This window comes from Labeo rohita, chromosome 13 (genome assembly GCF_022985175.1).
Source record: "Labeo rohita strain BAU-BD-2019 chromosome 13, IGBB_LRoh.1.0, whole genome shotgun sequence".
NCBI lineage: Eukaryota > Metazoa > Chordata > Actinopteri > Cypriniformes > Cyprinidae > Labeo > Labeo rohita.
Genome location: NC_066881.1, coordinates 783,731 through 811,594, shown reverse-complemented (window position 1 = coordinate 811,594; position 27,864 = coordinate 783,731). Strand labels below are relative to the sequence as shown.

Below are 27,864 nucleotides of genomic sequence, written 5' to 3'. Positions count from 1 at the left end.
TTTTGCTTAACATTGTGCATGAGAAAAATTATTGCCTAAGGTTCAGATCTCCAACACAATGCATTTCCTTTCACTTCCCTTTCAATAAAGCACTGAATGAACACCATATGCAAAACACAGGACACCGTTGTTATTTTTCTCCTGTGAAAAAAATCTTGATATACAAATTTAAAGTACATTCTAAACACCTAATTTCTATTCAGTTGTTTTGTGGAAAATAATAATAAAAAAAAGACAAAAAAGTGACCATCACTGTAACATATCAACAGTAACATCAAAAACAACAACAATACACATGGACAAACAAGCAGATGGTCCTACAACCATCATGAGGAAGTTAACTAGTGGTGTTGATTGTTGTATTAGCATGGACTGTCAGTCTTTGTTCTCCTCACCGACGGACTTAAGCCAGACTCCGCTGACGAGGTTTGATTCTTGGATACAGCTGTTGAGAAAGAAAAAAAGAATTAGAATACACACAGTCTTTGGCACATTAGATGCTTCACAAAAACATTTCTTTTAAGACAAATTATTCCTTTTGCTTTGGTACATCAGTTGAAAAGATCCATTTTAGATTTGCAAGTCCGTGAGGTCAACTAGAGTGCTGAGGATTATATTTTCTGTATTTTTTGCTGATGTTTACATTGACTGTTGTCAGATCTTCAATGACAACCTTCTTGAATAAAAAACATAACATTCTAAATTTTCCACATTTTATTGCAGACATTACAGAGCCCAACACTCACCCCCAGCAGGTTTCGGGGGGCGTATCCCTCTTGGCTGGTCGTGCGCACCCACCACCACTCGGTCTCTTCCTCATCCTCCCTGTGCACCACCGTCATGCAGTCGCCCTCTCTGAAGGCCAGCTCATCGTCCTCCTCGCTCTCGTAGTCCCACAGGCCGTACACCACCCCTCGGTTCATGATGCCCATCTTCTCCTGCACGCCTGAACACGAGAAAACAAGTATTGTTTATAGGAGTCTTGTGCTATAATGCTTGAGGAGGAAAGAGATCTGAGAGCAGACTGACAGAGTGTGCAAAACAACTACATGACACTATACAAATTTTGACATTTTTTTTTTTTTTTAAATTATAAACCCAACAGGGTCCAAATGTGCATCTCCCAGGATCCCATCTATTTTGGTAGCAGAATCAGTGTTTGTTCTTGCTGTTTAAATGTGTTTATATTAGGGATGTCACAATTCTCATTATAATATCAAACCGTTCGGTACAACACCCAGTTCAATACACCCTTGTGAATTGTGATTTTTCGGTTTTGCATTTAACTTCCTTGTTTTTTTTTTTTTTTTTTTAAATTTGCTGTATGTGTGCCCATGATTTCACGTGCTGAAATGAGGAAACGCTTCACTGCTTATATTTGAAAAAGCAACACACGCAGAACATCTTCCATTCTAATGACATGCAATAAGCCTTTCTAAACCTGTTGTCCAACAAAAGAGATTGAAATAACTTCCTTATGTGATCTGATGTGGATTCCTATCACAGAATGAGGCAGACAATAAATTTTATACTCATATTCCATGTATGTCGAATAGGAATTATTATTATTGCAGACGAGTGTTTATTGTCCTTACATTTTGTCATTCAAAACGTTTAACGTTATATCTTGTTTTTGTTCAGTTACAGCAACAGTGATGCCTTTATCCATATTAGAGAAGCTGGAACAGAACGTCATCAGTGTTATCTCTTTGACGCATATGTGGAGTATTTTGTTAATTTGCTGCAAAAAAAAAAAAAAAAAAAAAAAAAAAAGAACCGAACCGAACCGAACCGAAACCAAACTGAAAACCGTGGTTAAAAACCGAGGTACGTACTGAACTGTGGACTAACTGTATTGTTGCATACCTAGTTTACATTCTCCATATTTTGATCAGAGCAGAAGTGACTCGTACTCTTTCACAGTCTCTTTCCAATGTTTTGTGATGTTTCATGTGAATATATATTTTCATGTGCTCATGCTCAAAATCTCTGAGCTGAAGTTTGAAGTGAGCGGATTTGGATACATTAAACCAATCCTATAACATGTGTTTGTGCTAGTGTTGTGTTATGGGCCACTGAAATCATAGGCAAGTAAGTCTTAAGATCTGAGCAGTGTATTTCCCCCAAGAGTGCTGTTGTCATTCATGAGCTGGAAAAACAACTCTAGCCACAGTAAAATCACTGCAGTGATCGAACATGAATTATTGCTGATGAAACAGTGAAAAGTTCTGTTCAGTAAAAAAAAAAAAGGAATCCAAAGTTCTGACATGAAACTCTCGATGGCACTGGCTCTAATAGGTGGGTTTTGAATCCCATATAATCACACCATCATTCACATGGCACAGCTGATTGGTTTCTTCTCACATCAGCAGCCAATGAGCGTGCTGTTCAACATTCAGATACTCGTCTAGCACTTGCTGCCGCTTCAGAATTCCTCCACCTCCCCCAGCTCCACCTGTGCAGATCTGCTGCAGGGTGATTCATGTATGTTATATATGGGGGTTATTTCATATGTGAGTCTGGACCACAAAACCAGTCTTTAAGTAGCATGAGTATATTTGTAGCAGTAGCCAAAAATACATTGTATGGGTCAAAATGATCAATTTTTCTTTTTATGCCAAAAATCATTCGGATATTAAGCAAAGATCAAGTTCCATAAAGATATTTTGTAAATTTCCTACCGTAAATATTTCAAAACTTCATTTTTGATTAGAAATATGCATTGCTAAGAACTTAATTTGGACAACTTTACAGGCGATTTTCTTAATATTTAGATTTTTTTTTTTTCACCTTCAGATTCCAGATTTTCAAATAGTTGTATCTTGGCAAAGTATTGCCCCAACAAACCACACATCAATGGAAAGCTTATTTATTCATCTTTCAGATGATGTATAAACCTCAGTTTAAAAAAATGGACCTTTATGATTGGTTTTGTGGTTTTGAGATGCAAAATTCTATAGTTGCCCTGACAAAAATAAATAAAAATTCTATGGTCAAATAATGTAGTTGATTAGTGTAATTGTAGTGACTTTCTGAAATGAAGTCCTTACAGTTTGAGTATCTTTACTTTCCCTAAACCCACCTAGGGCTGGGCAATATGGCCAAAGATTATCACAATATTTATTTATTTTTTTTCATATCAGTTGATATCGATAATTATCACAATAAATGTCACATTTTTATTTCTTTCACATTTAAAGGCAGATTTTTGCTATAATGTGAAAGTTGTAAAAAAAACAGATGGTTAAATGTAGCTTTAAACTATTCTTTATGGTCAGAACATGACAAACACTTCCTGTTTTCTGAATTCTTTACACTTTTCCCAGTCATTTTTCCTTTAAAAAAAAAATTCTTAATAGAAAAAATAATTTCTTAATTTTGCATAATACTGTTTCATATCAAGAAACAGGTTTGTGTTGCCTGATAATATTAATAATAATCTAAAAAGAAATACACATTTGATAGCAGCTTGAGTTAGGATGCAGATTTTTAGTTAGGATGTAGATTTATGTTCATTATGAAAATCAGTAATATCTGTAAAAATTGTATCAACTTAATTTTTATATGGTGAAATTTAATTATTCTGACTGTTTGAGTTCTGTTTGAGTGTGTTTTTTTTAAATGAAAAACAGTAGACTTAATACATTTAGTATAAATGCATAAATGCTATAACTGTCATCCGTCCCCTCAGTGGGGCACATTTTACTTCACTATATTACAAATAAATCCTAATGTAATCATGACAAACTATATATCGTTGGAATGATCTAAGACTCCTAATTAGATATTTTACCACACTTATTTGCTATAAATTATGTAGGAATAGTAAAATATTAATTTATGACAAGAGTGCACCTCAAAAATCTGCATCACAACAGGAGTTCTGATCTTTGTCATAAAAAAGAAAAATGCCTTTTGCCTTTTTTTTTTTTTTTCCTTTTTCCCTATGACGTTGTAGATATCATAAATTATATATCAACTGAAAGCTTAAACCTCAAAATTCATCACATGCAAGCCATTTTAAAATCAAACACTGCATTAATATGGAAATGGAACTTTAAAATCGTATTACAAAATGTATTTGTTCATGAATTATAACAATGTAAGTTTAGATAAGCACTATCTAGATAGCACTTTCACATCTATGTTCAAAAATGGAGGTGACAGTTAAAGGGTTAAATCACAAAAAAATACTGTAATTATATTCCATTACTCCTCCTTCAATACATTTAATACATGTCTGCATTAACAATATAATAAAATTAGACACAAATATACCCAAATATACATCTCTGACACAATACCACTGTGCAGTTAATGTTCCTACAGTAAATCAATGGTAAATGATAGTGATTTGTAGATTAAAAAGCCTTCTGACTTTCTCCTGTTTGTCAGCGCTGTTTCGACTGGAGTCATTTGTGTTCTTCACAAGGGCTTCACACTGGATCTCACAGCACTGTTTAGTCAGCGAATTTGAACTGTTTGAACTTTGATCCGAGCGGATAAACGGCGCGCTTTAAATAACTAGCGCACTTTTGTTTCACCTTTGCCACGTAAGCATTGTATCAAAGTTGATCAAACTCAAGGAAATTTATATCACGCAATAATTATTGTTATCGATTTATGATCTGCAAATGATGACGCGGTGACCTCTGTAATTGCACCAACACTGGAACTGAGAAAAATGTTTTTGTTTTTTTCTTTGAATGTGACAACAGCTGAGCGTTCTGTCACAGGACAGATGGTAGTCTAAGAGAGACACTCATCATTTAATCAGTGTGGATCAGTAACTCACCGTAGAGGAACTGAGAGCACTGAGTGTATCCCTCCTCCAGCTCCTCACACTTATCCGCCGCCGTCTGCATGTCGCTGTAGGTCATGGCAAACACGGCCGCCCCAGACTCCACCAGGAACTTACACACCTGCACGTTATTACAGGACGCGGCGCAGTGCAGGGGCGTCCTAAACGCAAACACGCACACGATTACCAACAAATCCACCAAAACAACAGCATGTGTCTGAGGAGAGGCACGCGGCTGCAGGTGGGTTATCGTGACCTATTTCTACTTCATGTTTTGTTGTACCCTGCTCAGTGTTTGTTTGATTTGTACAGCATAAAAGACTGATACAATCTTGCAGGGCTTTATTTTGCCATAATAACCAGCTGTCTGTAGATTATCTTGCATATTACACAGCTACTTATACAATGAATGTGACATGTAATATTGATTTGACATGAAGCTTTCATAATTTTCATAATTTTGCCTGTATATTATCTTAAAGCTTAACTGTACAAATTTATCAGTCAACAATAATAGCGTTTACAGTGTTTACGCTGAAGCCTTAAAGAGAACATGGAATCTTTCATTCAGTGTTGATGTACTACTAAAATAAGATGCATCAAACAATTCATTTTTTTCTCCCACTCCTATTAGATAAAACAACCTTTTAAGTTCAGAGCAAAAGTGCAGAGAAATGTTTTGACTGAAGTGAATGAATGGAAATGGAAGTGGCAGCTGTATTTTTTTTTATTTATCTCACCATCCGTCACTGTCAGCGGCGTTCACATTGACTCCGAACTGCACCAGGAATTTAACGATCTCGGTGTGGCCGGCACACACTGCGTTATGGAGAGCAGTGATTCCCTCATCATTAGGCTGACTGGGATCCTCAACCTGTTCAGTTAAGACAAACAAAAACATCCATGCATCACACTACTGCCGTATTCCTCAATTCACAACACCCAAAACCTTAAGAATCAACTGCAATCACACACACAGACACATATCATCAAGTTTTAACAGTGAAATGTGACTTTCCTCGTAAATGACCCTCTGCACCAGATCAAACTCTCCCTCCAGCGAGGAGTCCAGTAACAGAGCCAGAGGATTGAAGCGCACTCTCATGCTGTGATCGATGCGCTCGGATCCGGCCTTACGCAGGTTGGTCCTCTTACCCTGCACAGAAAACACACTAACATTCATTCATTTGACACACACTTTTATCCAAGGTGACTCACGCTGATCTCAAGGTATACGGGAAGGGCTGTAGCTCAGTATCACACAGGACAGATTATCAAACCCATTCACCCAACAAACACAAACAAAAATCATCATTACAAATGCTACACAATCTCTAGTTTTTGTCTCTAGACATGTCCAGCAAGCTGAGAAAGTTCACTTTTTAACACAGTTGAGACTTTCAGGAAAGACTATCAGCAACCATTTTAATTCCTGTTACAACTGAATTCACTTTTAACACTGCAAAAAAAGGCCTTCTTACTTAGTGTTTTTGTCTTGGTTCTAGTCAAAATATCTAAAAAAAAAAAAATGACCTGCCAGGGGTAAAAAAAAAAAAAAAAAAAAACAAAAAAAAGAAAAATCTTGTTCTTAAGAGTATTTTACTTGCCCCACTGTCAGATAATCGTACTTGTATTTAAAATGCACTTAATTTAGATTTTTTCCTCAGGAAAAAAGACTAAATGTGACCCAGCACAACAAAACCAATCATAAGGGTCTTTTTTTTGTTTGTTTTTGTTTGTTTTTTTAATTGAGATTGCGTCATCTGAAAGTTGAATAAATAAGCTTTCCATTGATGTATGGTTTGTTAGGATAGCACAATATTTGGAAAATCTGGAATCTAAGGGTGCAAATAAATAAATAAATAAATAAATAAATAATAATAAAAAAAAAAAAAAAAAAATATTGAGAACATTGACTTTAAAGTTGTCCAAATCAAGTTCTTAAGCAATGCATATTACTAATTAAAAATGATATTTTGATATATTTACGATAGGACATTTACAAAATATTTTAATGAAACATGATCTTTACTTAATGTTCTAATCCTGATTTTTGGCATAAAAGAAAAACCAATCATTTTAACCCATAAAATGTAATTTCTGGCTATTGCTACCAATGTACCCATGCTACTTAAGGTTTTGTGGTCCAGGGTGCCAGATATCTTACATCTTTTTACTAGTAAATGCATCTTGATTAAAGAATTTTTAGATATTTTGACTAGAAAAAAGACAGAAGTACTAAGCAAGATGAGCCTTTTTTTTTTTGCAGTGTTCATACAAAACGAAACCCCATGTACACCATAACTGAGCACCAGAACAGACTGATTTATTATAATGAGGTTCAGGAGACAGTGAGCTGGAGATTAAATTAATAACTATTAAGAAATTATATTAATAAATTAATAAATACAATATATTCATTATATTCATGTTGTAGCTCACAATTCTGTAGCTCATATTACTATGGTTTGCAACTGCAATCATATGTTTTGGACTTGGCAAATATCTATTGTCCATCTATGTATCTACGTATTGATTGCTTATATCGCTTTGTTATTGTGAAGCGACCTAACTTATTATTATTATTTTTATATTATTTTACACAGATGTCCCAGAATACAAGCTTTTGTCCAACTTTTGCATTAGTACAAGCAAATCGAAAATGTCTAAAAAAAAAAAAAAAAAAAAAAAGCTAAATTTGCTAGCTACAACTAAAAAAAAGGTTCATAATTTAGATTTCGTTAGGCCATTTCAGTGTGCATGAAGTCTGTGAAGATTTACCTCATATCTGTTAGTCCTTTTTCTCAACAAAAAGTATTTCTAAACTTCATCGAAGTATCAACACAGAATTTAGGACTTGTTAAGTTATCTGTTGACACTTATTTTATCAATAATGAGCATTTCCATCACACACAAAATTGCTTGGATGGAAACTTGGCTGTTTTCTCACTTTGAAGTTTGTCATAAAAATGATCACAGGGCAAAAGAAAAGTTACCTATTTTGACTAGTGGCACTAATTGGTGAAACCTGATCAGGGAAAGTAAGCTTTTAACCAAATTAATTTTGAGATGAGGTCCGGCTCGCTAAGGTCTGTAAAGCATTCAGCATTTACTGTACAGTACACAGTGGAGTCAAGCCATTTTTGGGCACATACCGGTGGAAAGGGAACCTGGCCGGTGACCTCTGGTGGTTTCATGCTGAACGTGTCGTCCGGAGTCTCCTGCTCAGCGCCGCTGGGATAAGGAGGAGGAGGATATGGAGGAAAGTCCTCCAAGAAGCTGTCGGTTGGGGGTGGAGGAGGAGGGCTGTCCGGCTGGGGCGGTGGAGGTAAGAACGAAGCGTCGGGCTGTGGGGGCGGGTGAGGAGGTGGTGGAGGAGGGACGTCCTCTCGTTCAGTCTCTGGGGCGGCTGTGGACACCGCTGGCTCAGGAACAGGCTGATTTGCTTCCTCAAGTGGAGCTTCATCAGCTCTCTGAGGATCTGTGGGCGTTTCCTTCTCTTCTTCTCCAGGAGGACTCACCGCGGTCTCCATAGCGGCCAGAGTCGTCTTCTGGTACAAGAGCTTCTGAATGTTGGGGCCACCCGGGCCCTCGGGCTCCGTGATGGAGCTGCGTTTCTTCAGGGGTCTTGGCGCGTTGTACAGTTTCTTCCTGAGGGCCTCCAAGTCGACGTCGCTCTGGTGCCGGTAGGGGTTGGAGATGAAGGGCAGCAGTTTGGTGGGACTGAGAGGTCTGGGGATCCGCTCGCTCTCGTGGTTTTCTGTAGCAGGGCCTCCAGCGCTGTGGTCCCTCTCTGTTTCCGGGCCGCTGGGCGAGTCCAGGTACGGGTTCTCAGGGTGCTGGTTTTGAGACTGCTGGCCTGCGGGGGTCACTGGCTTCCCATAAACTGCACATGCATAAAGACAAAAGCAACTGTTGACTGATTGTCACAATTAATTTTATCTTTTGCCCAGAGCTGAGCAGTGTTCATCTCATTTTTATCAACAATGATAATGACATAAAACTCGTTCTGAATGACAAAAAATCTATTGACATTTTCGTCAGTGAATAAAAACAAGATGAAAATGTAAAGGAGGGATGATTTGGGAAAAGATCTGAGATCTGTGGCCTGGTTAGGAGGTTAGATGCGCACATTTGAACTGTATCATAGCCTACTGATCGATCCGGCGGGACATAAACTAGCATATACTTGCTGCACGTCTCATAAAACGTTAAAAAACGTCAATTTCTGGGGGTAAGAGAAGAGCAGACATATGGATACATTTGACGATGCAAAAAAGATCTCAATTCAGTACGGTTTTCTGAACGCAGACACCAAAGCAGTGCCTCTCACACAGTGCACGAGTACTCAAAAAATACACACACAATGATGTTGAATTGTCCATTTTGATGAGTATCCACGTAAACACACTCAGTTACATCTAATGTGAATGTAAACAGTTGGGAGAATATCAGACGTGTATCAGTACATTGCATCCGTTCATCTGGTTTTAAAGGGACGGCAGCCTAATTTAGTTGCTATTGTCTGTGGCATTGACGTTAATTAAGCAATGAGGTTAAAAAACGTAGAGAAATGTTTAATAAATGTATTACACTGCAACTAAACCCATCAGATTTTAGCTATGACTAAGACTAATTCAAAGCTTGCTATCAACATTAACACTGGAGCTGGGTAGTAACTGATTACATGTAATCTGGATTATGTAATCATTAATAATTAAGTTTTAAAATAATCATAAGCAGACTAGTTACTTTTTTATTGATTACATGATCACATATTATTCACACAATAGCAATAAATTCTAGTACTTTATAGGTTCTCCCTAATTTCTCTCTTTTCATTTTTTAAGTCAGGGTTCCCACACCTTGGTCAACTTCAAATTCAAGGACCTATCAAAGACTTTCTAGGTCCAATACTCTCAAATTCAAGGACTTAATATGGGGACATTTGAAGTGAGAGCAAGGTTACATCGCGTTACCTTGTAAGATACAGTTACAGTTTTCATGTGTCACACACAGCTATGCAAAAAATCTTTTTTTTTTTTTTCATTTATTTTTGTTTTTACATCGTACTTATATTTTTCAAAATACCTGCATGTAATTACATCTGTAATTAATTTCAGTAATTATGTTTATAATTACACTGTTGACCCATCCCTTACACCTCAACTCACCCTTAAACCTGCCCATACCACCAAACCTGTCCCTAACCTTACCCGAACCTCAGCTCAACAGTGTTTCAGTGTTTTGCAATACAATATGAACACAATAAGTACATTGTAGTTATTTTTGGATGTAAGTACATAACAGTTAAAGCCACTTAATATAAAGTGAGATCCAGCATCTATTATTGCGGTGTGATTTTGATCTGAAAGGGTCGTTAAAACGAATCCAGTCATGTATGTTGTATTTACTCATCTGCAAGCGTCACTCACCGCTGACAAAGTTGCTGCCGCGATTCTGGGACCGGCTCAGCGCTCCCTGCATGCCCTGCGGCTGCGTGTACATGGAGTAGATGGAGCTGGTGGTCAGCATCTGGGGCTTGTGAAGGACCTGCCCACCGGAGTCTTTGGCTCCAGGAGGGTCAGGGCTGAAGGGGTGTACGGTGGCGGCCGGGGGAGTCTCCAGTTTGGAGGGAAGGGGTAAAGTATTACCAGACTGGGAGCCAGTGGGTGGCTGCTGAGCGGAAGATTTACTCTTCCCAGGGAAGGTCCCGGCACTTATGGCCATCTTGCCGTATCCCATCTGGGCACCGGAGGGAAGGTTGGGCTGTTTCGGTTTCGTCGGAACTGGAGGAGGAACCTTGACGGGGTTTTTGACAGGGCTCTGAATGAAAGGAGACATCAAAGTGATTAAATGTCAGTATTCAATACAAGTATAAAATGCATTTTGATACGGGTGTCCAGGCCTCACCTGGGCGTCTCTCGCAAGGTCCTCGCTGCTCTGGTTCTTCCGTAAAGAAGCCGCCGGTGGGTCAATGGACTCAAACATGGAGGCCGGGCGCACTCTGGGGTCCCGCTTCAGCACATCTGTGTTATCTGGTATGGGAGCAGAAGAATTCACAACACATTTAATCAGTAACTAACTCTGTGTTATACATCCAATAGGGATGTAAAGTGTGAAGGGTCACCTTGGTTTTTGGATGCTTGGGTCACCATGCGGGGCAGACTGGATGACCCATGATTACCGGCCGTCTTTGCAGCGGACGCACTCCAGTTAGACATCTTTGACGACACCTTGGCTGAATGCAGACATGACAGACAGAATTACATCTCAGGTTCATTCTGATGATAATGGTCACATTCAGACTGCATAGGAGCAAATGTATCGATAACCATCTCACTGATGTGAAACATGAATGTTAAAGAGGATATTGCAGGTATTGCACGTCACAAGAGGGAGTTGTTTACCAGGCTCTGCGTTGGCTTGGTCGTGAGTCAGTGCATTTTCTGTAGTTTTTGTATTTCAATTTATCATCATCATCATCAAATTATTGAGTTTGTGGAGGTTGCACAAACTTCAGCCTGTCAGGACATCGAGTTTCCTAACGAGAAAAACAAAGGTGCTACCTTCTGTGCCTGGGTGCGTTTTGTGCAGGTGAAGAGATACTTCACATCTGTATCTGCTTCGAAAAACGTGGCGGTGTTCACTTTAGAAGAATTATCATCCCGGCAATATGATGGAGTTCAGTATGGGATGTCAAAGGAAGAACCAAATGAGAGTCAAAGCTGGTGCGGTTACTGTCATTGCGATCCACTGTTTCCCTATCATTTAAATTGACTGTGCTCTCTCGTTACGTCACTTCTGGTATATCTAGTATATTTTATAGAAAATCTAGTTCCTACATTACTTTTTCTATTCATTGACTCACTGTCATTCTCTAACCTGCAATATGCTCTTTAACATTTCATCCTATTTAGTGTTAGATGATTTAAACAAAAGACATATTAAAAACAAGGGTTTTGACAGGGTTCGTACAGATACTGTAAAATGAAATGTCTAGGACTTTCAATGACTTTTCAAGCACTACTTTTTTGTTTTCATGAACAATCAGAGCTCTCACTTATTAAACAATGTCTTCTCTTTCAAATTAAAACCACAGTTCATTTTCTTAAGGGATCTGTATTTTCTTTGTTCTTTGTTCTTGTTTTTAATGGTTTGATGTTTTCTACTGTTTAATTAAAATTCCGAAATCCTGATCTGAAACAAACGATACATGCTCTGAAGTCCCGAACTGAATCAAATAATTGCCAATCTGCACCAAAGTCTTGATCTGACTAAAATGATTCACAATCCACTCTCCAAACTTCTGACGTAAAGCAACAAATTTACAAACCTGCCCTGAAGTCCCGATCTAAATCAAATGATTTGTAATAACGTGATCCAACTGAAGCACTTTGAAACAGTGAATCACTTTGTGATGCCATGGTTTAACTCATTCAGGGTTTCGAAAAACTCAGTTTCAGCAATCACTACGTGCTAAATCATTACAAGCAGTGTCAAAATTCAAAAATGACTGGCTCTTTTCATTTGACCTGTTCCTTTTTTGCTAGTGAATCACTTGAATTAAATAATCAAAGTCAAAAATTTGAATCAGTCGGAGCAGATCCAGCATAAATGACTCATCTGTTCCTCTTTTCACATCTTTTCAGCCATGTTCACACGTCAGTACTTCTTATAGTCATTACTACTACTGGCTTAGTTTGCTAGTTTTATGTTTAATTCTTCATGTTTAATTTTTTAACTAGTTTTATTAACTAAGCAAAAGAAATTTTGTAATTGCGTGAAAAGACATTAAAGATATATAAAAAATTACACACTTATTTCATAGATACATTGTCTTCAAGCATTTTTCAAGTACCTCTTCAGGAATATTGCTATTTTCAAAGGTTTTCCAGGTCTTAAATTTCAAAAAGTCAAATTCAAGTACTTAAAGTACTATAAGCACCTTGTACAAACCCTGTTTTGATGACATTTGTTAAGTTGCTGCACTTGAAGGGAGTTCACACATAAAACGAACATTTTGTCATCAGTTACTCACCCTCATGTCGATCCAAACCTTTAAGACTTTCGTTAATACGCACAAATTATTTTTAATGAAACCTGAGAGATTTCATTCTTTCATTAAAAGTCCATGTAACCAAAGCTTTGGCTCGACGCACTTGACGCACGAGAACAAACTTCATGAGCTTCTTTTCTTCAGAAGACTGCTGGATTAATACGGATCACTTTTACAATCTCTTCATAAACTTTTCGAATCATCAAAATTTGAATACATGGACTTTTAATGGAAGGTTTTTTGTTTCTATTGTTGAAGAAGATGAACAAAAGCCTTATGAGTCTGGAATGACATAAGGAGTAAATGACAATTTATTATTTTTGGGTGAACTGTCCCTTTAAACAACACTCTCCCCCACTGAACGGGTTGGGATTTGTCCTGCACTTGTTATCCAAAGTGGCTCACGGTGCAATCAAGGATTCACATTTGATTAGTATGGGTGTTCCCATTAGAATCAAAGTCAGGACCTTGGCATTGTTAGTTCAATGCTCGACTAGTTGAGCTACAGGAGCAGAGTTAGATATAAGGTCTCTCCCAACTAATTGATACTGAAATGAAGATCATTTTCTATATTCTAAAATGATCACCTCAGTTACATATGTAACACTGCTTCTCTATGTAGAAAACAAAATGCTTTCAGATGTACAAGAAAGTTTGTAAATACATTTTTTATAAAAATTATTCATAAAAAGTATTTCTTTATTATGAAATAATATTCTGGGACATTTTTCATGTAGTTCTAAATTACATGGACTATTATATTATTTGGATTTCTGATCTTATATTTTGGTCTTTTTGGAGGGACGCCTACATTTACCTTTCATATTTTTTAATTCTATCTTCCTCAAACTTGAGACTGAATATAGTCAGACAGTGCTTTTATTTCCACTATGTGATAGTCCTCTCAAATCAGTCTGATTGTTTTGTGAACGTATAACTGAGCTTCTCTATAAATCTTTCCAGCATCATAGGAGTAATTCTGACTCCCTGACAAGAAATAATAAGGATTACGCCTTAGACCAAAGCAGTCACTTCGAGCATGTCATTTGAGCTTGTGTTTCAAAGTGGAAGTAATTAAGGGTTAAGGTTAAGGGTTAAATAAATCAATTCAACATGCTTAAATTAGTCATACAGATGCAAAACCATTTACACGTGACTGCATGAGTGTAATACAGCAGATTAATATTTTGTGCACTTTGCAAACGTGCACTTCATTGCTCTTTCATGTACACGTAAGATTTATTTATCCTCATTTATATCCTCAACTTACCTACATTCACAGTAACTGAAAAAACTCTGGAAAAAAATGTGGATAAAGATGTGAAAAGGCATTTTCACAATGTTGCGCAATGACCACAATTACTTCACCATTAAATATGGAAGGGGAAAATGAGAGGTGTTCAGTGTATAGTAACTTTCAAATGCTAGCCATCAAGTCTAAGATACTGTTTTCTTGTTAATTTGTACCAAAGTATCTTTACAGTTATTTTTGTCTGTTTTCTGTGTAGTGTTTTGACTGAATGCACAAGATTGAGCGCATTTTTTGTTTTCCATCAGGGAAAATGTTTTGTACAAATGTTATGTGTGTCATGTGTCAGATCAACATGGCATTGTATTCATGTCTGCCATCTTTACTGCTAACTTGCAGTAAACATAAAGTTACATTAGACACAGAGTAGAGGACATAACTGCATTTTTAATAATTAGATCACACTAACTAAACACACTAAACAGACAGCCCATTAAAAAAACGGTGAACTGCAAACCTGAGTCCAGGTGAGTGGTCTTGTCCTGATGCGGTATGGTCGCTGTGCCGTCTGGGTAAGCGTGTTTATTAAGCAGATCCTGTTTAATGGGACCCCTGGGCATCGTAGAAGACTGGATATAAGGGCCGACAGCAGCCACACGGGACGGTCCTGTCTGCTGCGCTGCCTGGCCATCTGAAGGCAACTGGAATAAGAACACATCAGCAGTGAAAACACACACCAATCACAGCATTTTGCAAATTAAACAATGTTAATGAACCTATTAAGCACATTTATCCCTACTTACAACATTTGTCAAATCTGCCTATGATCCTGCTCTCTTTTCAGAGTCTTATGGTATAACATCCATCTACAGTCATCCATTTTGCCCGTCAGCTACTTTAAATGCTTGGATATTCAAAAATGCTGGTTTACAAACGACTTCAGTGATTCAGAACGAACTATGGAAACTTATCATTGGGAAATTTCAAAAATATTAGACTTAGACTTCAAACAACTGAAGCTGTAGCTCTGGTGTATTTAAATGAACTTTGGTTCTGAAAATTATGAACGTGTTCTGAAGGCCCCTGTGTTTCAGGATAGTGTCATCTACAGGCCACAAGAGGAACTAAATATATAAGCCTAACTGTTTCTCTGGCTAAAATCATCTCAAATCATATGTACAATATGTTCTAGTAGAAGGCACTTAACTGAGTTCATAAAATCAAGTTAACGTGAATAATTGTGTCCTTAATATTTTACTGCACAGCAGTTTAAGCACTCAAGGTTGTCCTATATTGTGAACATAAATAATTAGATATTTACTTTAACAATATCACATGGCCTCTCAAACCTCACAGTTTAAATTAAGTTTTGAGAGAAAAAGTCCCATAGAACCATTATTTACTTAAAACTTTATATATAACAACAATATATTTAGTATACTGAGCATAACCTCCGGTCAGTGAATGAGCGATGGCTTTTTGTTCCTTACAATGAGGCAAAAAGTCTCTCTGTTCAACTGTTGTTGATTGTTTGACAAATAGCTTTGCTACCCTTTTGTAAGCTGCTGTGGATAAAAGTGTCTGCTAAATGCATGAACATAACTGCAGACTTTTAATTCACATCAATGTATTGTCTGGCGTGAACAGGAGAAATGACTCACGCTCACGGGAAGGTTCTCTTTCTGCTGTAGTGCAGCTTTCTTCTTCCACAAGCGATCGCGCAGCTCACTGACTCGTTTGTCCATGCTGGCCACTTCCTGGTTCCTCTTGTTCAGGTTCTCCCTCTGCTGCTGTAGTTTGGCGGTCTGCTCCAGGTTCATGTTTTTCCTCATCTGGTGAACACACACACACACACACACACACAGGTGAGATGTTTTAAACAGAGGCTGTGATGTTCACCTAAAACCAGCGATTTGCTCTCACCTGTAGCTCCCTGTAGAGTCTGTCCAGCTCAGCCACAGAGCTGTGGTTACTGTGAAGCGCATCCAGCTGGCCGTTTTTCAGGGTCTCCAGCTGTTTGCTCAGTTCTTCCACTTTAGACACGGCAACTACCAACTCCTTCTGCTTCTGAAGGAATAGATTGTTCATCTGTTCCACCTGCTCAACTAAAGCAAACACACACACAGAATAACTTCCACTGCATGGGCACAAATTCCATTGGTTTGTGCTGAAAACACTGATATGAGATGAGCACTCACATGTACACAAGAATATGAATGCGAACAAATTAATAAAACAAGGGAAAAAACACTATTTAATCTAAATGTATGTATGGGTCTCTGTAAATATGCACTGTGTAAACACTTTAATATCTCCTCTTGCCCATAATAACTTCATTTAGAGATTTACAAGATCAAAGCTGCTGATGAAATATGAACGTTTTAAATAAGTTACATAACAGAACAGCGTGAGAACAATGAGCTTTGTTTATTCAGAATGAACTGTGAAGGTGGACCATTATATAACACAGGGTTTCTAAAGGTATGAACAAGTGAAATTAAAGACTTTTTAAGACCTTTTTAATTCCACCTTATACTAAACGTAAGACCTAAACCTGTAATAGAAATACATATTATATGTTACATACATATATTTATTGTGTTTAATGTAAAAAGAAAACTAAATTTCATTGTTGTCATAAATTATATTTATTACTATGATATATGGTGAACTTCTCATATCAGGAGACAATATTCCACACAAAATATCCCCATAAAAGTACCACATCACTGAGATTTTTGGTGGTGTAAACAGTTTATTCTGAAGCAATATTTTTATCAGTGTTCTGTCAGCCTTTACATACTTAATCTGTATATTTTCATTTACCTTTATAAAGACCTATTTTTTTTTTTTACTTTTTAAAGGTACACATTACCTTTCATCAGTGTTGGGCAAGTTACTCTGAAAAAGTAATTAAATTACTGATTACTCCCTTTAAAATGTAATCAAATTACTGTTCTGATTACTTTATTTCAAAAGTAATTAGATACATTACTAGTTACATTACTTTTTTTCTGTACATCCACGAAATTTACGTGAAACATTAAGTCTGTGTGTTGCCTACCATCCCAGCATAAACGCTCCCGATTAAATATTTGTTATTAAAGCATCAACATTCACTGTTATTTTTACTAAAAGTAATAGGCTGCTGCGTGTGGTTGCAGAATGCACGGCATTTCGAGCGGTGAGTGGATTCTCTTGATTGTCCATTGCATTTCAGAAATCAACATTGTTTAACGCTGCAAACACGTGTTATAAATAGAAACTCTGCCTATGCTTATGTGTGTTAATCATTTTTGTTTTATATTAGTTGTTCTTGTTGCTTTTGTGCAATAAATGAATAGCAATTAGTTTTAGATGTTTTGTGTTTAGATATTTCTATTTTACAGGAGTCCCGCAAATCATTTTTTCTTTTGCTTCACGCACACACAAGTCTGTGCCCGCCCGCACCCGCACTCGCACTCGCACTCGCTCATCGAGTCTTGTCCCACGCCGCTCTCTGTTTCGTCTCTGTGTCCCGCACTCCCGCTGGACTCGACGCAACAGTGTATTAAGTGGCGCGGGACAAGACTTGATGGGCGAGTGCGGGCGTGGGCGGGCAGAGACTCATGTGAAGACAACAGAAGTTGATGCTTTGCCCTCCGCACCCCGTCGCGTGTGCTAGCCAACACCCTTTTTACAATCTATATAGATGATAAAGCACATTCTGTCGGCTATGACGTAACGTCTAATTACTCATTTGGAAATTATAACGCGTTAAATTACTCCGTTACTAAAAAAATAATCAAATTACAGTAACGCGTTACAAAGTAATGCGTTACTGCCCGACACTGCCTTTCATCATTATCAGTGAATTCCATATGGCTGTTACCAGTCAGATTAATGCAAAATTACAATTGCAGTAAGTAATGTTATCAGATTTTTTATTTTATTTAAATACATTTATAAACACACAAATAAGAAATGTTGGTGGGAAAATGCATACTGTTAAACAAACTAAACTACCAGAGGTGGCAGTAAGTCACTTAATGAGTGAGTCACTGAGTCATTCATTCAACTGATTCGTTCAAAACGCTGAATCATTCAGTAACAAAACACCACAGAGTGTTGCTTGGAGAATGTGCTATACTTCTGCTGTGATCCTTGTTTGAAAGGATTTTTGTTGGTGAAATAGAACAAACAGTAAATACTGTGTCTAAAATGTAAGTAACTTAATAAATACTTCACTAACTACTTGTTTATTAAACTAAAATGAATGTAATATTTGCAATCATGAGAATATTCAGCAAAACAGCTCCCCCGGTATGGTACTGAACTATATCATGTTATAAATAAACTGTAAAGTGTGTTTATGTGCGCTGTTACGCTCATTTATTTTGAAGTCTCTCACAAAGACTTCAAACTTCACTGTTTACACTGAATGTATTCAAATCAGAAGAATCATTCTTGCGTTTTGATGCTTCGCTAGTCATTTTTTGTCACTTCAGTTTTAATCAGGCTGTTTGTCTGGTCGGGCAAGTGAAAAAAAGAAATCAGAAACATTTTAAACTAGCTAGAAGGCTGATGGTCAGCTAACTGTAGCTCAGTCTATATTTATTATTATTATTATTATTATTATGACTATTATTATTGAGAACATTATATACAGAAACAAGGTAGTTCGACCTGTATTCTGCCACTGCGATTTTGTCTGATGGTGACGCAGTAACTACCACGGGGGGAAGAAAAAAATCTTTGGTCTGTCCAATGATTGTAAACAGTCGCTGGGTCCGTCAGACTGAAGATATTTTAGCGGTAATGTGACCAAACCAAAGACCCGTCTAATCTGAATTTAAGACAGTTTAAGACTTTATAAGGACCCGCGGACACCCTGTATAACACAGGAATATTCCTCCATCAGTACACGTTTGGAAACATGCAAACCTTTCTGGAAATAACTGAGAAGATGGACCTCGACCAGAGAATGGTGTGCAGTGTTAAGTAACATGGTCAGTGAAAGAGTTTATTATTGACTGTCTAATGAATCATTCATTAGGCTCTGGAGTTCTAAAGTAATACACCTAAGCAGAAAGGCAAAAAGACACTAGTGGCTCATGGCTGCTCTAGTTTGCTTGCTTGCTAACTTTTGTGAGCGCTCATTATGCAGACCTCACTTTAACCTACAAAAAAAAACAAAAACAAAACAAAACAAAAAAAACACGTATGTTATATCACCCTGTTGTAAAAAAACAGCATATGCTGGTTAGGTATGTTTTGAAGCATGGCTGCTTGTTTAAGCTGATTCTTGGCTGGTTATGTGCTGGTCCTAAGCAACTAGCTCCTGCTCATGACCAGCTTAAACCAGCTCAAAGCAGCAGCCATGCTTCAAAACACACCTAACCAGCATATGCTGGTTTTTTCAACAGGGCAGCAGTAAGATTGCTAGAGATCATGATGAGCGACGCTGTGATGCTCACCGAGTTTCCCGTTGCTGAGGCGCTTCTGCTCCACCTGTCCCTTCAGAGCCCGCACCATCTTCAGCTGCGCCTCCTGTTTCTCCACCGTCTCTCTCAGATGCTGGAGTTTCTTCTGCTCTGAAGATGTCTGCACATGCCTTTGCTCCTGCTGCTTCAGGAAATTCAAGCGCTGCTCCTGCACAGGACAGCGAGAGGACAGCGGGATGCTCACATTTACTGACGCTCACTTCATACCAGTCTGATTTAATTAAAAAAGCTCTGATACAAAACCTACTGTCAGACCTGCTGCATTTACACTCATCTTGCATCATCACAAAAATGCACAGCACATGATGAAGAACAACATATTAACTAGTGTGAACGATTCTGTACCTTTGAAGCCAGGAGCTGCTGCTGGGCGTCAATCTGACGCTGCTGTCTGGCAGACATTTCCTGCAGCTCCGCTAGAGTCATGTCCATCCACGGGTTGCTCACCTGCGCGACAACACATGAGCCCATAAGTCTCTGAAATCATCACGTGCTCGTCCACTTCCTGTTTGACTAGACCGCATTCCTCTTATGCTTTCACATGTGAGAGTCACACAACACCTGGATTATGTTACACAAGGAAATGAAAGGCAGACTCACTCCATTCTCCGGCCGTCTGTCTGTGGGCTTCTTGACGCCGTTCCTCTTCTGATTCCAGCTCCTGGAGTCTGAAATACAAACACAAGCTCAAGCCCAGTGATACTGCAGGAAACACCTGAGCACAATGTATGGGTTTTGGATTTGGATTTGGCCACTACACATAACATGTGTCAACATACGTAACACCGTAACACCTCTCTATTCAAACTTATGAAGAAATCAAACGGCAGTTCAGGGAGTCAGATGTTAATTGAGCCAATGATTTGTTAGAATGATTTAAACTGAAAATGCAGGAGTTCATGAGTCTTTCTGAGTGACTCATTAAAAGAGCGTTTGATTGGTCTGTATGTGAATTGGTCAAGATTGCATAAACTGTACAGCAAACACTAACCCTAAGACAACACCAAGACGTTATCTTTTTGTCGTTCCTTGCTCTATTTTTTTTTTTTTTTATTAGGTCTATGTCAACATGCACAGCCATCTTTGAACAGTTTGATGGGTCCCGTGCCATGAGCACCACCTTTTTTAAAGAGGCATGTCAAGTTAAAAATAATAAACAAAAATTCAGAAAAAAACTCTGTGTTTGTTTCGCATTCCTTTGGTCTAGTTGTTTGTGAACACAAGGCCATCTTTTATGTACACGCAGATGTGAAATTAAATTGTTACATGAATTGGATCCAGAAGATATTGATTTATAACCTTCTGAGAGCCTTAATGACTGTGAATAAACCACAGGGTTCCTACACATTTACAATTCAGAATTCCAGACTTCTCAGTAGATTTTCAGACCGTATTTAACATAGATGGTTCATACTGAATTATTTTCAGCTTTATATTTGGTATACAGTACAGTCATCTGTAAATATTTGGTTAATTTTCTCAGGAATTTTGCAATCATCTTTTCTATTATCAAGGCCTAATGTCCAATTTAACACATCACCTGTGATGGTGAAGAAACCTTGACAAAAAAATGGGCTGATGGCATAATACGACTGTGCAATAGCTAAGAATATCAAGAGAAGAACCCCAAAACGCTTATAACCTGCATTCTGCATAATGAAAAAGTGCACCTTGAATTTATGTTTGACACTAAAGGATCACTAACAAGCTGCCATGAAAACACACTTCTTGTATGACAAAGTCATTTTTTTTTAATTAAATTTGTAATTTTATATAATAAAAAAAAAAAAAATAAAAAAAAAAATGAAAAACTAAATAGGGGCAAAACATTTTTCCATATTTTCCCAGACTTGGAAATTACTTAAATCAAATTCCATACTTTTCAAAACCGCATGGGAACCCTGAAACCATGCTTTTGTCATTTTGAAGGTTTTTACACAAGTTCAATCATATTTTATGTGATTTTTTCCCTCAAGATCGCATCATGTCTCATTCTGTGTTTTAGAGGTCTGTGGTTAAAAGAGCAAGAGAGGCACCTCTATCTATTCATGTCCTTAAAAAACTGTGGTTATAAACAGACTGAGACTAAAACCAGTCAGGGACCTATTCAGTCATTTAAAACTACAGTTTCAAAATCACACGACTGTTTCAGGACAACTCGTCCATTAGGAAAAGTCCCAGTGCTCCTTACAGCCAGTCCAATTGATTTTATCTTACAGATAGGCTATATGTATCTTCAGCATTGTTCAGGCTAAATTACCACTGTGTACAACAAAATGTACTATACAAATTAATTTGTTGCACAGCCCTGTCATGACCAAATGACTCTTAGAAGTTGCGTTCACAAAACTGAGGACTATTCTAAATGTGAATGAAAGTAACAGTGTGCAGCTCTGATAATGAAGCAACAGATGTGTGGACAGAAAACTATTGTTTTATACAATCATGTTAGTGCAGCTAGCTATCCAAAACACAGCTGTAATAATAATAGTTAGGCATAGAGTTAAGTGAGTGAAATTCACAGTTGCAATTACAGTGGATTACAGCTGTACATGTGTATTTGTTGCGGTCATAAAGTTTGTCCTTTTGTCAAAATTTCACACCTGCTCACCAAACAAACACACTCCCAGAGCAGATGTTTAGGAGCAGCATGGTAAAGAAACAGCACAGTCACATCCATCTTTCACTGTAAGTGTGTTTGCAAAGCTTGCGTCCAACTGTGACATAAATAAACATGCCCTCCTGACAGCAGAGACACAGACTCATCTGTGGTGAAACAGTTGACAAAGATGTGACCCTCCAAACCAATAAAAAGCACACGCTCAAGTGCAGAAGTCACCACATCTAATGTCATTTAAATGAAGGATTAATTATTTAACTAGTTAACTACTTGACAATACAAAACAAATAGTTTGAGTATTTATGTAAATGGTTATTATTATTGTAAGTAAACAAAGCATTAAAATATATTTAAATATTGTTAGATCTAATAAACAAAAATCTAATATTTTTAAAGGGGTCATCGGATGCCCATTTTCCACAAGTTGATATGATTCTTTAGGCTCTTAAAGAAAACTCTATAATATACTTTGTTTGAAAATTCTCAATGGTAAGGTAAAACAACACCCTTTTTACCTTGTCAAAATGAGCTCTGCAAAAATCGACCCATTCTGAGGGATTGTTCCTTTAAATGCAAATGAGCTCTGCTCGCCCCGCCCCTCTCTTCTCTCGGTGGAGTGACGAGCTGAGCTCTGAGAGATTTTTTACTTAAGCCGCATTTAACGCGTTTAGCCACGAAACTTGCTAACTAGCATGTTATTAGGTAAGTTGATTGCAGAGATTCATAAGAAACCCTTATACTCACTTATGCTGCAGGTGAAGCTGGATCACGAATGATTTGCACAAACATAGACGGATATATGTAGATCGGGAGGCGCATTCCCTTCACAAACAAACGTAATCCACTGCATCTTCAGCAGCTCAGATGTCGGGAGTAAATGACGACCACTACGTTCACTATTACATCCAACAACACAACACCTCAATCAGAGATATTCTTGTCTAACTTACATCCCTGCTCCAGCATGGAAACAATGGCGCTCGGACTATTACAGCTGATTTAGGGCGGGTCTGAGGTAAGACGCTCATGTCAATCAACTATCGTGGGAGCGGCATGGATTTTTATCATTATATTTGTACATACACTACCAACACACATTAATGTTCAAACAACATGTAAAAGTGAACTTTGCATCCGATGACCCCTTTAAACATTATTTTAAAAATAACAAATAAGAAAGTGCTTTACGTTTAAGCAAAGCAACTCAAACTGTAGAAGCTGTTAAACATATTCAGCTAAAATTTTTCTCAGTGCTCAGGTCTGTTTTGACACACCAGATATTTCATCCTGTCCATTATCACTGTTAATAATAACAATTTCAGCAGTGATTCACAAAACAATTCAGCAGGTGCACTCCCATAATTAAATGTGCTTGTCACTCCTGAACATTTGCAGTATACGTGGACGTCGGTCATTTTAGAAGACAAACAATTTTTCTTTAAATTTAAACACATTGAACAGACACAGTCACTTCCCAAATGTCAGAAAACTTTGGATGGTTTGGGGAAACAATGCTCTTCTACAGCTAAGAAATGCACAAAATTTGGAAATCTCAGCAGATATCTAAATCTGTTTTATTTCATGTGATCCTGCCAGTGAGTGGAGCCAAAAAGGCACTGATCCGTGTCTGCGCAAGCAGTTAACAAAAACCCAAAAGCAGAAAATGAGCCATTTTGGCAGCTTGGTCTCAATAAAAATTGTTTTTGGACTAACAGTAGTTTTGAGTTGTTGAGTTGAGTGTGTTTCTATAGCACAATGACCTCTTATGTCAAAAGGAAAGTGTGATTTCTCATTTCATGACCCTTTAATCACTTTATATAGCAAAACATTTGACAACAGAGCTGTGCAATGTTTTAAAAATGTTATCCAATATTTTTGTCCAAAGTTGTTGGAGACTCGCTGTTACAGTGGCAATGCCACCTGGAGAAAGTGCAAAAACAATCACTTGTGTAAAAGTTTCATTGCCAACATTTGGCACATAACTTAATCTAGACACCCTTAAATTTTATAATAACCAAACATTTGTATTAGCTGCTGAAATTGTGTTGACCAGCATTAAATAGTTGTTATAAATCTTTTTTTTTTTTTTGGAAATTTCATTTTGATTGTAACTCACATGGTCAATGTACTTATGTGTGTGTGTTCATGGCTGAGTTTTGGGATCACAGTGGTTCTGAACACTTTTTTAGAATCTAGTAAATCTGCTAAAAGACCAACTGCAACAAATGAGCGACAAATTAATAGACCAATCCTTCCTGCTACTTCAGCAGCAGTAAACACTATGGTAAGAACTGTGGTCTGAAGCACTGGTCTAATGTTTCAGCTTACCTGTCAGTAGGTTGGGTGCTCTGCCATGACGCAGAAAGAACCGAACCTCAGGCCTGTCCTGTCCCCAATGCAGCAGCAGATCCATCATCTTCTCGCTCTCGCCAATAGCACGCTCTGCATTCACAATCACACAAACATACATGTATTCATACGCAATTAGAATCCACATCACACTGTTAAAAGGAACAATTTAGTATCCTGTCACTAGCTGCTCATGGAACAAAAGTGTGGTAAGGTTTAGTTCTGCTAAATAAGCTATAACAGAGAGAGGATGGCAGCTGCTGGTAACTGGAACAGATTTTCATCGTATCGATTTTTATGCAGAACAATCTTCCCTGAGTGTCAGACAGCCAGTGTGATGCAGAAGATGATTCTATTGCTAAGAAGTGGAGTCTGATGTTGGTGTAGCATTGCTCTTAATGGGTATAATTATGTGATTGTTATACGATTCTAGGTTGAACATGTGCCTCATGTTCTTTGAATGCAGAACCATGTGGAGCTCCAGATCTAAACTCTGAAATCAAACTCAACTAATTAAATCTGATCTGAAAGACAAAGGACAAATACTGATGAGGGGGAGTAATGCCCCATTCTTCACCAAACTCTCACCTGAGCCTTTCCACACTTCAGCCAGGTGGCAGTTGGCGTCGCCCGGCTCCTTACACAGCTCCACCACGTCACGACACACGGTCTCGGGTGTGATGGGCACCTCTGTAAAATGCTGGTCATTGTTACTGAGGTACACAGTCAGGAACATCTGGAAAACACAAGCAGATGTGTAGACTCCACAATTACACACTACATAGTTCATAGACTTTGTTTCAGCAATGCATTTCTAACATTCACAATGTGTTTAGAAACAATTCTCACAATTGACTTTACACAGACTGGTTAAAGCTGGTAAGGAGAGAGAAAGACATACAAAATGTGCAGAGCAGCAAGCTGTCCGGATCACGATTGAAAATCACAGCAATATATGATGCTGCAGGTCACACGACAATAACAACATAACAGATGAAATTTGATTATATTTATACTACACTGTGGAACAAACCTTTTGAATGGTTGTGAAGTACATACATATTCAACAGAAATACCTGGGTCATTCCACAAAATCTGTGCCTTTTCCACTTGGAAAAAGTGAAAAATAAAATAAGTTTAATCAATATTTTTTAAATATCCATAAATTGAAGACACCTTAAAATGTTATTTTATGGCTATTTTTCTACCTCATGTTTTGGTATTTTTGTCAACCCTGTTACCGACACAAGCGTTACTAGATACTATAGTTTAATTAGAACTCATATGCTACTGAATGATATAGGCTGTGGGCTATAGGGTGACCTTTAAAATGTTTACATTTTACACCGACAATCTTTAAAAACAGGGTCAAACCTCATTAATGTCATCCCTGTTACCCACATGTCAATACCTGTTACTCCAAAAAGTAACAGATTGACAGTAACAGGTTTGATTATTTAAAACTAATTTGCTAATTGCTAGTTCACAAAACCACATATTGTAAACATTGAAAGGATTTTACTTGTAGATATTGATAATATTAAATGCAAAAAATAATTATTTAAATTTACATTTAAAAATGGTAACAGGACTGACGTTACATGACGGCTCATAAATCATCAAAAACAGAACATTATAGAGGAGTGAGAGAAACATGCTTGTGTCTTAAGTGTTGAAATCCCGGTTGAGAGATGATGTAACCTCCTAGAAGTGATGTCACTTGAATGTACTTGAATTATTTTACACAGGTATTTTGATGAGGGTAACAGGGCTGACATGAAACCAGGGGAAACCAATAAAATGATTCAAATTTTACAGAAAAAAATGCATGCTTATGCCAAAAACACTGCTTAACAATGAGACTGTATTTAGAACAATATGTAAATGGTGATGTTTATATCATTTTGCCTTCATTTTGCAAATTAAAAATCCTGCTGAAAAAGAGTGCTAAAATCATAGTGACGAACAGGGCAAAAATCTTTGTTTATTAGATCTAACAATATTTAAATATATTTAATGCTTTGTTTACTTACAGTAATAATAATCATTTACATAAATACTCAAACTATTTGTTTTGTATTGTCAAAAATCTTTCCCTTACCAGCATCAATGCAATTTTAATTGTTTGAAACAATGTTTAATTGATGTTTTTGACCGTGGTATTATGTTTTTAAATTGTACAATTATTTGTTGTTATATTAAATATTAAAAATGTTTGATTATTTCCTAGGCACTGATTTCGTGGAATGACCCACTTGCTGAGAGAAAGACTTGCCCTCCTAATTAATTAAACAATTAATGTGTCTAACGGCCCCAAATATCAAATCTGATGGTTTTGATTTAATAAAATCGTAAGCTTGTAAAGACCACCCATGGAAGAGATATTGTATGCAACATAAGGTTCCTTGTAAGGGGTTAAAGTGGGGGAAATGTCCAGATTGCTCGCAGTTGTTTTATTATGAATTTGGAAAATAAGATTCTAGATTGACTGACAGATTGACAACACACGACACAGTGCTTAAAATTAAATTGTCTGGACTGAATAATTCTAATAAGGGCATGTAAAATATGATACTATATTCATATATTACGCATTAATGACCATGTTGGCCTCTAGAATCATCACGAATCGACGAATATTAGTCGACTACAAAAGTCAGAGAAGCGATGAGTGACAGCATTACACGTCATATATTTTCAGAGGAAGCAAAACCTACTGAGTTTTTCCCACTTTTGATCTCTTATATAAATGAGAATATGAAAACAAAGTCGCTAACGTTACTCTCTCACCGGCATCATTTTCGCGTCGTGCTGAGGATGTTTTTCCACTGAGATTTCAATCCGGATCGGAATGTAGGACTGTTTGCTGTATTAATCAAGTAAAAATCCAGTTAGATGTTACGAAAACCCGTCCTGTCCTGTATTAGATGGAAGTGTCCCCAGAGGCGTGACGTCAGAGGCCTTCCCAAACTTTCCTTCCGCGAGAGTTTTTGTTGGCGAACATCGGACGACAGATCACGAACATCGATGACTGTTTTATTTACCACAAAAGCAATCAAACGTTCAGATGACAAAACAAGCTCACGAGGAAGTGAAGTTTCAGTGTGTCTTGTTACAGTTCCAGGTGTTTTTTTCTTCCTTGCGATATTCGTGTCTCGTTCTCCGCTGTCCGCTCGCGAACGCCTGTTGCTGCTGCTAGAGAGCGTGACATCACGGGCAACTCATCCCTCTGGAAAACCTCGTTCTTGGGGGAGGAGCAAGATGGCGACAGATAAACATGTTGTTTTTACGCTTAGAAAATAA

At 37.6% G+C, this 27,864-nt stretch overlaps 1 protein-coding gene across 1 annotated transcript; it reads right to left on the bottom strand.

Annotated features, from left to right (window-relative positions):
* Positions 1 to 27,784, bottom strand: tp53bp2a (tumor protein p53 binding protein, 2a). The gene is made up of 18 exons (XM_051126022.1): positions 27,352 to 27,784; positions 25,150 to 25,297; positions 24,541 to 24,654; positions 20,193 to 20,260; positions 19,938 to 20,039; positions 19,566 to 19,740; positions 16,033 to 16,214; positions 15,771 to 15,941; positions 14,627 to 14,810; positions 10,932 to 11,042; positions 10,715 to 10,839; positions 10,237 to 10,627; positions 7,957 to 8,687; positions 5,822 to 5,957; positions 5,542 to 5,677; positions 4,796 to 4,962; positions 747 to 946; positions 1 to 445 (listed from the first exon to the last, which is right to left on the bottom strand). The coding sequence occupies exons 1-18, from the start codon at positions 27,358 to 27,360 to the stop codon at positions 404 to 406; spliced, it is 3,192 nt and encodes a 1,063-aa protein (XP_050981979.1). The 5' UTR covers positions 27,361 to 27,784; the 3' UTR covers positions 1 to 403.
* Between the last annotated feature and the right edge of the window lie 80 nt (positions 27,785 to 27,864).

What these genes read in the sequence shown, in the direction of transcription:
- tp53bp2a (XM_051126022.1), bottom strand. An exon ending in TGAAGTGTGGAAAGGCTCAG is followed by an intron (nt 24,655 to 25,149) that starts GTGAGAGTTTGG and finishes TTGTGAATGCAG; the next exon opens with AGCGTGCTATTGGCGAGAGC. An exon ending in GACCACTCACCTGGACTCAG is followed by an intron (nt 11,043 to 14,626) that starts GTTTGCAGTTCA and finishes GTCTGCATTCAG; the next exon opens with CCAAGGTGTCGTCAAAGATG.